Source organism: Equus caballus, chromosome 6 (genome assembly GCF_041296265.1).
Source record: "Equus caballus isolate H_3958 breed thoroughbred chromosome 6, TB-T2T, whole genome shotgun sequence".
In the NCBI taxonomy this organism is placed as follows: Eukaryota; Metazoa; Chordata; class Mammalia; order Perissodactyla; family Equidae; genus Equus; species Equus caballus.
In genome coordinates this window covers 19,568,667-19,580,800 of record NC_091689.1, presented here as the reverse complement: position 1 = coordinate 19,580,800, position 12,134 = coordinate 19,568,667, and the positions used below count along the sequence as shown (strand labels likewise).

Below are 12,134 nucleotides of genomic sequence, written 5' to 3'. Positions count from 1 at the left end.
AAGCAACAATAAATATTTGGAAAGCTCTCTTAAAGTTTCTCCCATGATTGCATAAGAGAAACACACCTACCACCAGGCAAACACTTCTTCTTTCTGCTGCAGTAAAAATGGCAGAAACAATGAACAGAATCATCTGTCGACAAACCGAGAGGCATTTCTTTGTCAGCAAATACTGTTGGGAGACGTAGAGAAAGCAGCGCCGTGGACTGGAAGGAAGTGTTGGAGCGAGTGCCCAGTGGGGGAGGTTTGCTGGACAGTTGGCTAGAGTACAGATGTTCCTGCACATCTCGGCTTAAGGTATTTGCTGGATTCTGTTTCAATGGTGAAATACACAAGCCACTTTGTGTGTGTGTGTGTGTGTGTGTGTGTGAGAGAGAGAGAGAGAGAGAGAGAGAGAGAGAGGGGCTCTAAAGGAAAGATATAGCAGAGAAGATATATTCCCACCAGTAAATGCTTTGTTTCATAAAAACAATGCCATGTGGGGAAAACAATGTAGATGCTCCCATCGATGGAACCCTTACTTGGGAAGCATCTTTTTTCTGGATGAGGAAAAGGCACAGAGATAGCAACACCTGCAAAGCTCACTCATTGGCCCATCCCCAGTCAAACCACTGCAGGAAAGAACTGGAAGCCTCGAGGGCACATAAAATGCTGTTGGAGCCGTCAGTGGTGTTAACCATAAAACCAAGATATCCTAATAGAGTAGAAGCTTTTTGATACTTGGTAATAAGATTGCGCAGAAGCATGAAAACTCTGCCGACCACACAGACGAGTCATCTTATGGAAAAGGATTTCAGGGCTGCCCTGAGTTCTCCTGCCCTCTTTCTTCTGAACTTCCCTCCTTCTTAAACACCAAGGTGCCGGCAGTCTTCAAGGTGACAAGAGCTGTCATTTGTAGGAACTCTGTAAAAAGCTTGAAAAGATAAATGTATTTTCCATGCATCAGCCCCGTCTAAGTAAAGATGTTAAAACGGATGTTTGACAATATTTCTGGACAGGTGATTTTGTGGCCAAAAATGTATCTGACCCATAGAACCCCTCATAACCTACAGATTTAAAAAACTTGGAAGCGGGGCTGGCTCCCTGGCGAGTGGTTAGGTTCCCACGCTCTGCTTTGATGGCCCAGGATTTCGCCGGTTGGGATCCTGGGGGTGGACGTGGCACCGCTCGTCAGGCCACGCTGAGACGGCATCCCACATGCCGCAACTAGAAGGACCCACAACTGAAATATACAACTATGTACCAGGGGGCTTTGGGGAGAAAAAGGAAAAATAAAATCTTAAAAAACAAAAAAAAACCTTGGAACGAAAAATTGTGTTTTTTAAAATTTAGGTATAATTTATATAGCATAAGATTCACAGTTTTGATGTGTACGATTAAGCGGTTTTTAGACCTTTCCAAGTTGTGCTACCATCATCACTAATTCTAGAATAATCTGTTTTAAAACCTATAGAGTTTTCCATGTAGCATTTCCTTGGGTTTCAAACCCATTTATGAAATGTGAACAAGCAGCAGCTTCCCATATGATGGAAGGGCAACCAGCCGGCAACAGGAAGAAAGAACTATAGTAGCTGGATTTTAACAAAAGCCTGTGCGTCACTGGTGGACGGAGCTAGCAATGAGGAGGAAGGGTCATCAAGCCCAGCTAAGGACGCCTTCTGCCGTCGGCTCCCATGGGTCTGTGACAGCCACTGAAATCCAGAATGAAATAAACGGCCCCGAGAGCCAGGCCTTCAAATTGTAACCTTCGAACAGTGTTCAATCAAGACTATAGTAAATAAGAAAGCACACTCAATCGTATTAATATTTCTAGTGAGAGCAAGGTGCTTTTTGGCACCTTTGTAATTGTGCAAATAGATCTGTAACTTTGTAAAAACTTATTAAAAAATATGATTGATTTCCCCTTCCTAGAATCCTTTTAAACGTCCCCTTTGGGTGGGTGAGAGACTCGGTAAGTGTAGCCATGTTGGAGTGGGGGCTCCAGAATGTTCCCGGATGCAGCTGTGGCATCTGCACCTCCCCTCTGGGTTCCCAGCTCCCACCTCTGCCCCCCTCCCTCCATCAAAGCAGAATAGACTCTTCTCCCCACAGTGGCCAGAGTGCTATTTTCCAAGAGTCAGGTCATGTCAGGCCCCTGCTCAAAGTCTCTGATCACATTCCACACTCTGGAACCATCCCAGCTCCTCCCCGATCTGCTCCCTGTCCCTCCTTATCCCTCAGGTTTTACCTCCTGTACCCCACCCAGCCCAACTCTGATGCAGCTACTGGCCTGGAATACCACATGCTGATTGCTGCCTCAGGGCCTTTGCATGGCTGTTCCTTCTGCACTGTCAAGCCCTCACTTCCTTCTGTCTTTGTTCAACTGTCTGCTCCTCAGGCGGCCCCTCCCTGACTGCCTGATCTGAATTCTCTGCCTCTTTCCCTCACTCACAGACACACTCTGTGCCCCCACACAGGAATGATTTTTCTTCTAGAACATATCACCACTGGTATTACATTGTAGAACAGTTTATTTGATTATTGCTTTGTCCCTTTCAGAGGAACAGAGCCTCTGGGAGGCTGGCGATCCCCTCAGCTCACAGATCTGAGCCCAGAGGGTTTTGGGGAGGGGGCCGCCTGCTCTGGGGCTGCCTGGCCTGTGCCCGCGGCTTCTCTGGATGCTCCTTGGATCTCCAGCCTGGAGTGGGCACACGGGGAAGGGACACCGGCCAGGGGGGCCACAGGAGTAGACGTGTGTGTGTGTGTGACCACCTCAGTAGCTGAGTGACTCGGGACAAGTCTCCTCCCCTTTCTGTGTCGCTGTCTCCTCTCTGTTTAAAGGTACCACCCGGCCCCTAGGAGGGGCAGTGGAGGGAGGGCTTGTGTCAAATGCCGGCCTCCCACCCCACCCCGCCTGAGCCCTCAACTCACCGCCCCCCGCACCCCCAGGGCATCCTGGCCAGAGCAGCCTCCTGGGCCAGCAAGGCACCCGCAGGGCGGGGTGCAGGAAGCCGCCCTCTCCGGCGATTCCAGGGGTCCGAGGTCTCGGATCCCAGGGTGCATCCGAAGATTTTCTGGGCCGCAGAGGTTGGGGCGGGCAATTGAGAGCAGCTGAGGGCCACGGATGCTGCAGGAAAGCCATCGCCTCGGCCTCCAGGGCACCAGGTCAATCGGGCCCTCGCGCGGCCGCTGGCTGACCAGGGCGCCGCTGTGCCACTTGAGGCTCCTTTACCGTCAGCAGGGAAAGGCCAGGCGGTAGGGCCCGGGTCGGAGCTCCAGGGTGGGGCCTGGAGATGGAGATTCGCCGGCCCGGGTGCAGGGAAACCCCGGGCGGAGTGAGCAGGAGACGCAGCGATGGGGTCCCGGGCCCTGGGGTGGGTGGGGCGGTCAGTGGGTGGGTGACAGTAGCAGCAGCAGCAGCAGCAGCAGCGCCCGGCCAGCAGCGGCAGGGACGGCGGCCCAGCGGCGGGCCCGGGGAGCGCGGCATCGGTGACCCCCGGGCTCGCGGCAGAGGTGGGGCCGGGATGCGTGCTCTCTGTGGGCCAGGAACTCACGCTGTCGGTGGAGGTGGCGGGGGGGGGGCGACAGGTCGCAGGCTGTATAGGGCTCGAGGCACGCGACGAAGGATATGACGTGCGCCACGAGGTCTGCTCCTGCACGCCGTGCACCAGGTGCGCCTGCGGGCCGCGCGCGAACACTGCCACCTCCTCGCCACTGTGGGTCTCCGACGACAGGGGCACGGCCGCCTGCTGCTTGTACGCGGGGTCCACTGGACGGAGGGTGGGGGCTCAGCGCAGGCAGGGTGGGCCGCCTCCTTCCTCCCTCCCACTGAGTTCGAGTTCCCACCGTGGTCCACCCCAGACTGCCGACCCGCTGTACTCACTGCTCTGGCTCTCGTTGACGTCAGGCCGGGAGCCCTGGCTGAGTGCAAAGCCTGGGCCATTGCCATACAGGATGGAGGTGTAGGCCTTGCCATCGGAGGCCTTGCTGGGGGCCAGCCCTGCAGGAGAGGGGCCCTGTGATAGCGCTCACCACGGCGTGTGCAGCGCCCCGTGTGTGCTAAGACCAGGTACTTCGTGCCAAGAACCCTACAAGGCAGTTGCTGTGATGACCCCATTGGCAGATGAGGAAACTGAGGCTCAGAGCAATTTGCACCATATAATTTAGGAAACAGCAACTGTCACCCTCCCTGGACCCACCTAAAATGGAGCTCCCACGCAGTGTGTAGCCACCAAAAGAGAAGATGTGAGAGTGGTCAGCGGTGACAAGGGTCAGTGTGTCCTCCTCACTTGTGAGCTGGCTGGCTTTGTCAATGGCATCATCGAACATGGTGGCCTCGGTCAGCGCCAGGTAAGCGGTTCCAGCATGGTGACCATGGTAGATGCGGCCCCCTAGGGAGGACACGTGGGAGGTAGGTGATGCCCAGCCTGCCTACCCCCCTCTGCTCAGGGAGGGGCTGCCACTCACTCACCCTCCACGAAGAGGTAGAAGCCACTGGGGTTCCTGCTCAGCACACGCAGGGCCGCCTCGGTCATCTCCGTCAGGGATGGGTCCAGGGTGAGGTCTCGATGGGCCTCATATTTCATGTCCTCTGGCTCAAAGAGGCCTGTGGGAAAGGGGATTTGGGTGACGGGCAGGCTGGAGAGTGGCAGGGTCCATGGCAGCCACGTGTCTGTGCAGGCTTGGCCATGTGAGGACCCGGGGGTGCAGGGCAGGCTGGTGGGGTGGGTAGGGTCATTACCCATGAGGTGTGTCACAGAGGGGTCCTGGGACGCCTGGATGAGCACCGTGCGGTTCCACACATACTGGGCACCCTGGGAGGGGCAGAACCAGACCTCAGCCCGTGGCCCTACGACCTGCAGCCCTGCCCTTGTCCCCGCTACCCCTGCACCCAAGAGCCCCCATCACCTGGTACTTGGCCAGCCACTCCTGCACCAGGTTCCGCTGGTCCACCCTGGTTCCGTTCTGGCTGGCATCATTCGGATACTCAGGGTCTGGGGTCCCCTTGGGAAACATGTACTTGCGGCCTCCGCCCAGGATCACCTGGGGCCAGAGGATTAGGGCAGGTGGGCTTGGGGCCTGGCTGGCCCTTGGCCCCCTCCTCAGACATCCCCTAGCTCCCCAACCAGGCCTGTGGGAATGGTCTGTCCCCTGCTATACATTCTAAATGGTCCACAAGCCCCTGGAGACCCTGCTGGGCCCCAGGGCTCAGCTGTTGGCTGCCTGCGACTGTGGCCAGTGTGGGCCCATCCCTTCTGCCCTGCCCCTCCCGCTTGCCATGTGTCGCACATCAATGTCCATGTTGGAGATGAGCTGCGTGGCGATGTCCTGACAGCCGTCGTTCAGCGCCTCGGCAGGCATGTCAGCGTCCGAGTACCAGCTGCGGTTCACCGTGTGCGCGTAGGTGCCGGCTGGCGACGCATGCTGTACCCTGGTGGTGGTCACCACCCCCACTGACTTCCCTGTGGGTGGCAGAGGTGAGGGTGGACCACTGAGGTCTCTGAGCCTTCCCTGGCCCCTGCCCCATATGCCGGCCCCAAACCCACCTGCTTTCTTGGCTCGATTCATCACGGAGGTGACCTCATTGCCACGCGTCGTGTTGCACTGGTTATAGCGGGCGGCCGCACTCACACCGATGGTCTGGTAGTTGGCCTTGACCCCGCACAGGTAGGCCGTGGCTGTGCCTGCGCTGTCCGGCACTTGTCTGTCCACGTTGTATGTCTGGGAACAGAGATGCCTTCAGCTCCAGTCTGGGGCAGACACCTGGATCGTGCCTCAGGACCTGGGGCCCATCCTCACTGTCCAAGCCCTTAACTCAGGCCCAACCCTCTGGGGCCTTCCCTCCTGCCTGGCTCCCTACTCACCCACCCCTCTGGAGGGAAGCTCCCTGAGGCCCCGGGCCCTTACCTTGGACAGAGCCAGGTAGGGGAAGTGGTCCATGGCCAGGGGCGTCTCGGGTCCCAGCTTGCCATCCATCTGCGCCTTCAGTATCCGAGTGGCTGTCACCGTGGGTACCCCCATCCCTGAAGGAGCACCTCGTGTCAGGCCTGAGTCCCCAAGGCTGACCTGTGTCCACACAGCTGCCTTGGGTGGCCTGGTTGTGGGGGTTACTTAGGAGGGACAGGCCTGGCACACTCACCGTCCCCCAAGAAGATAATGAGGTTCTTGGCGGCCATCTGGATGGCTGCAGCTTCTTAGCGGTGTCCAGGGCTTGGGCTGCCTGGCGGTTCCAGAAGGCCGGGTCCTCCTCCTCAACTGGCCAAGGAGAGAGTGGAGGCTGGGTCAGCCTTGCGGGGGAGCACCCTGAGTTTCGGGGGAGGCTGGGAGGGCCTGATTACCTGGGATGACCCCAAGGGAGAGCCGTAACCTCAGGCCCAGCAGCAGCAACAGCACCCAGGCTCCCTGCATGCCTGTGGGATGGCGGGAGGACAGCGAGGCTGGGAGTCGGGAGACACAGAACACCAGGGTACCAGCTGCACTACAAGCTGCCTGGGCTGAAAGCAGGGGAGGACTTCTCCCTGTCTGTAAAAGGCTCCCTGTCCCTCCCAGTGCCCCATGCAGCCACCCTGACCCCACCCCGCCTTGTGACTTTAAGCTATGCTGGCAGAAGGGAAGTGGTAGGGTGTGGCTGAGCGAGCCTCAGGGCAGGGGTCCTGAGAAAGGCAGGTCCACCCCTCACAGCAGAGTCCCCAGCTGTCTCCCCAGGGTAAAGTGGGGACTAGGGGGCACATGCCCTTGGGTGAGGAGCATTTGCAAAGTTCTGACGGCCACTCCCAACCCTCTGCTCCCGCAGTGTGGGTGACCCTCCGTCTCTTACCTGAGTTGTTCACTATTTCCTGAGAGCAGCAGTGGCCAGCCTGGACTCTGGGTGCTGAAGGAGCTGAGGTGGGAAGCACAGGGCCTGGGCTAGGGGCCTGAGTTTTGATGCCTGATGCTGCCTCGCCACCCAAGGGCATCTCGCCAGACTTGACCTGGGCAGGTGGGTCATGCACTGGGCTGGAGTGGGTGTCCAGGAACCTGGGCCCATAGTTTTTGTGCGTTGGAAATGGGTGTGGCTGGTGGCGACAACTGAATGTGGGCCTTGTCTTGTCTCCAATTATGGAGGGCTGGGCTGGACCAGCTTGCGTGTACATAGGCATGGGGCTGGGGGGAGTGTGCCTGTTTACAGGGCGTTGGCGTGGTGGGGCCCAGAGACCCGTACATGAGGTTGATCTCTGTTCCCTTGGACAGGTCGGTGGAATCCAGGGGTGAGTCTCTTCGTTCCATAGCATGCCCGCAACTGTAGCTCCTGATAAGGAGCTGAGAGGTTTCAGGCTGGGTTCCAAAGCATAAACTGTGTTTATCCATTTGTCTGGGTTCATTGGGTTCAAGAGATGAATGGCTCAACAAAGTGAGGCACATCTGTACAATGGAATATTATTCAGCCTTAAAAAGGAAGGAATTCTGACACATGCTACAACATGGATGAGCCATGAGGACGTGATGCTAAGTGAAATAAGCCAGTCCCCAAAACGCAAACACCGAGATTCTATCTATGTGAGGTATCTAAAGTGGTCACATGCATAGAAGTAGGGAGTCGAACGGTGGTTGCCAGGGCCGGGGAGGAGGGCACGTGGGGAGCTGTTGTTGAGTGGGTTTAGAGGTTTGGTTTTACCAGCTGAAAAAGTTTTGGAGATCTGTTGACGACAATGCGAACATACTCAGCGCTACTGTAATGAACTGGTAAAAATGGTTAAGATGCTCAATTTAACCTTGTGCTTTTGGCCACAATCTAAAATTCTTTTCAAAGAAAATTCTTCTTCCCAGCTTTGCCCCCTCCAGCAGACCACGGTAGCTCCATCTGTGCTCGGGCGTCCTCACCACCTGAGCCAAGGGTTTGGTCCCCCAAACCAGTGGGCCTGCATCGGCCACCAGCATCCCCAAGCCCAGCCTCACTCCTCACCATGCCATCCCCTCAGGCAGAGTGTTCCTGGGTCCTCCTCCCTCTATGGAAAACATATCCCCTCCAGGAATCAGTCCTGGCCTCTGTCAAACGCCCTCATAGCTCCCTCTACCCTCTGCATCCTCTTGCTATGCAGGGAAATTCTTGGCTAAAGGTCAGGGCAGACTAATTGCTGGGAAGGCGTTTAATTGATTAATTGATTCTTTTTACCAGGTCGTAGGTGAAAGGTCTGTTACTCTAAGTCAGTCCTCAGTCCAGTGACTTCCCAGCAACCCCTTCTAATTGGAGTTTTTGACATAACTGGAGATTCACAGGCAGTTGTAAGAAATCATACAGAGAGATCCCTCATAAACTTTGCCCAGTTTCCCCCAATGAAACAATCTCCAGATTTTCAGATTTCCCCAGTTTACACGCACTCATTGGCGAGTGTGTGTGTAGTTCTATACCACTTCATCACACGCGTGGGCTCACGTAACACCATCACAGTCAAGACACTGGACAGCTCCGACCCCACAGACACCTTCATAACCATCTCACCTTCCTCCCACCCCGCTCTGTCCCTAACACTTGATCTGTATTTCTACAATTCTGTCATTTCAAATAAGTTATATAAATGGGATCCTGCCATCTTTTGGGATTGGCTCTTTTTCACTCAGCATAATTCCCTGGAGAGTCATCCAAGCATGGGTGAGCAGTTGACGCCTTTGTATCTCTGAGGAGCATCTGGCGGGATGGGTGGACCACAGAGTGTTTACCCATCACCTGTCCTGGGGCATCTGGGCTGATCCAGTTTGGGCTATTATAAATAAAGGCTATGAAAAAAAAAAGAAAGAAAGAAAACTCCAAACTGTTTTGCAGAATGGCTGCGCCATTTTCCGTTCCCACCAGCGACGTATGACTCATTGCTTTTCTGCATTCTCCCCAGCATTTGCTATTGTCACTATTTTTAGTTTGACTGTTCTGATAGGTGTGTAGTGTGAAGCCCCTTTTAATGCTCTTCTTATGATGACGTTAATCAATCATGTGCTATGATCTGCCTCGGTTTCTTGTGAATTTTGTCACGTGCCTGAGCAGGATTGAGACCAAACACAGACCCCACATCACTTGCAGTAATCAAAGGATGTCTGTCCACATTCAAAGTCTGTGGCTACGACCCGGCTTTGCAAGGCCACCGGGGCAGCCTGCCTCCCTGATTTTTTTTTTTTGCCCTCTTTTCCCTGGTGCCACACTGGGCAGACTTCCTGGGATCAGGGTGTGCTGAGCCTCCTAAACCACTTGGGGTCCAGCATGCAGGTAGGCGGGCACTGGGTGAGCACTGAGTTGGAGAGGTCATCTCAGCCCGGCCCAGCCAGCACTTCTGATGACACGTCTCCCGTCTCTGGTCCTGCCTGCTCCTGTCATTCTGGGGCCAGGAGAGGAGGCTGGGCCACCTGTCCTTCCTCCCAGCCTCCTGAGTGAGGGGCCATCAAGAAAGCTGGTCACAGGGAGGTCAGCGCTGCTCACAGAGCAGTAGCTGCACCATGTCTTGGGCGAGGATGGCCCAGAAAGGGGTGCCCAGGAGAGCACAGCAGGGGCCTGGCCGCAAGGTCACAGGCTCACAGAAGGTGTCATGTGGAGGTCAGCCAGCGAGAGTTCTCAGGGGTCCCACAAAGGCACTGACAGCAGGAGGGGGAAGCCCCCTGCCTGTGTGAGGCTGGCAGCTGCGGGCCCAGGGACCCAGGCTCTTCACTTGCAAGGAGCAGATGGGCCCTGATGGAGAACATCTGGCAGGGCCTGTTGAGGCCCCCTCGGAAGGAACCAGAGGCAGCACAGGCCTCAGGGTGTCCATGGGGCCACAGAAGACAAATGTTTGCCGAGATATGTTGTGGGGCTCAGCGGAGTTGGAGGGCACATGTTGGGGCACACCTGGGGACCCCAGGGATTACACTATACCACGTCACTGGTTCTCACACCACTGGGAATCTTGACCCACACAAGGGTCAGCACTAGGTCGGCATCTGAGGTCAGGAGAGGTGGCAAAACCCAAAGGAAGGCCCCAGAAGGCAAATGTTGGTAGAGGGAGCCCATTATACTAGCCTTGGACACTGAGGCCTGGCATGAGGTGCAGAGGGCTGTGCTTCAGGGCGTTGAGGCTGAGCGTGAAGAGAGGGCAGGATTCTGGGCTGTGGAGTTCACCTCCAGGATGCTAATGGAGGGGTGCTGGTGGAGGAGGGGGAGCCCACAGAGGCAGGTCGCATAGTTGCTGGCAGAGAAGGTGATCGCTGTGGAAGAGGGATGTGGGACATGGTGTGGCACTTTCTGCACTCTGGCTCTCAGGATCTGCCCCTCCTTGGGCCCTGCTCTCCTTGCTGGCTCCCTCCCTACACTGGCCCTCAAAACACCCACTCCCCCAAATCCCTCTCCTGTAGCTGCTGTTTCTCAGCCCACCACTCTTGGATCTGCCACCGCCTGAGCTCCCTTTCCTCCTCCTGTGGGACAGCTTTTTCACACAGGATGACGTTGAAAAGGTGTTCCACGGAGGCAGAACAAAGCCGGTGGCGATATTACAGGCCCCCAGGATGGCAAAGGCCAAAAAGCCCGAGCACGATATGCACCGGAGAGGAGGCAGAGGAACTGGAGCTGCACACACGAGCGTTCTCCAGTGACACTAAGATGTGCCTCTCGGATGACGTAGCGATTCTCCTCGTGGGTAAATATCGTGGAGGATCCGTGGTCCCAGATGTATGTGGCAACACTTAAAGCAGCACCGGTTCAACAGCAAAAAGTCAGAAACAGCCCAAGTGGTTATCGGGGGGATGAAAGGATACACGTTGGGTGTTTTCATAAATGGTATAGCCTATATAGCAACAGAAATGCTGAGGGTATTTGTTACATGCATCAGATTAACTGAATCTCACAAGCAATGCTGAGGGAAAGATGCTAATCATAGAAGAATGCAGACAGCAGAGCCCGTCTTGCATTGACATGAAGTTCAAAGACAGGCAACACTAAACCGTATTGCAGATAAAACTTGGATGAGAAAAGATTTGCAAAGAATTCAGTGGTTCCCTTTGGTGGGGAAGGAAGGGCTGGGTTGTGAAGGCAAAGGGTATGTGGGGTGGGGTGGGGGGACCCTGGCCACCTTCTATTTCTTGATTTGGGTGGTGGTGAATTCAGTGTTCAAAACCATAATTATTCTCTAAAAAATACCTTCATGTTTCATGCATTCTTCTGAATGTTTGCTATATGGAAGGAAGGAAGGAAGGAAGGAAGCATCTTGGAATTTGATGAAGATTAGGTGCTCCTGTTGCTCCTGTTTCCCATTTTCGCTTTAACCAGCATTTTCCAAAGTGTGGGATACACAGATTTCCAAAGTGTGGTCCTCCAGATTGTTCTAGGTGGCATGGGGGATGTTTGCGCTGGTATGCAGGCAAGACACGGAGTCGCATTGAACTTCAAAATGAGAAAGTTATTACCTTTTCAACTCCCCCCGACCTTTGTGATAATGTCAAGGAGAGACTCTCCGTTGGCTCTGCGATGTCTGTAACAGCACCCCAGCTCTGTCACCTGCCTTCTGAGACAGACGAAGCAGGCTTGACACCTAGAGTCCCGGCAGGCACAGGCTCCAAGGAGAATTTAATCATATTGCTTTTTTCGCTTGTTCGAAATCTAGAGATGCCTTCTATTTATGGCAAGACATGGTGGTCTTCCATTTCTGGTAGTTAGAAGCTTCCTTTTCGAATAAACTCGAGGAAAAACAGAGCTCATTTAAAGAACAATGTTAAGTAAATGATCTGAATCAGTGATGGTGCAGGCAGCTCGTGGCTATGGCTCGCCCTCGTCAAAGTGATGCAGGAAGAGTGTGAGCAACACTGATCTGAAACAGTCAACAGACCTGGACTGCACTGCAGTCTCCACCGCTTCCTGGGTGTGCTTCGGCACTCACCTCTCCAAGCCTTAATTCCCTCATCCGGGAAATGGGAAAATTAACAGTCCCTGTGTCACAGGGCTGTCGCGGGGACTTCATTAGCACAGGGCCCGGTGGCAGAGGCAGTTCTGGAGGGGGAGGACAGCAGGGTTGGGGGGGGGGAGGAGGCGAAGCCCTAACCTTTGGAAAGGGCAGGTCTGGAACACTGGCGAGGGGGTCGCAGCCTGAGTGTCTGAAAGCCAGACAACCGGCCAGATGCTCAACCAAGTGGCTCGTTCCCCGAAAGCAAATGTTAAAACTTGCTGA

The 12,134-nt window shown here is 55.1% G+C and overlaps 1 protein-coding gene across 1 annotated transcript; it reads right to left on the bottom strand.

The window, feature by feature from the left end:
- Positions 1-2,901: 2,901 nt before the first annotated feature.
- LOC100146530 (intestinal-type alkaline phosphatase) lies at positions 2,902-6,450 on the bottom strand. The gene is given in 15 exon segments (XM_070269224.1): positions 2,902-3,205; positions 3,328-3,481; positions 3,558-3,623; positions 3,626-3,748; positions 3,863-3,979; positions 4,179-4,370; positions 4,451-4,585; positions 4,721-4,793; positions 4,888-5,022; positions 5,269-5,441; positions 5,526-5,700; positions 5,887-6,002; positions 6,119-6,160; positions 6,163-6,234; positions 6,318-6,450. Coding segments are annotated over 15 exon segments (1,947 nt in total). The 5' UTR covers positions 6,388-6,450.
- Between the last annotated feature and the right edge of the window lie 5,684 nt (positions 6,451-12,134).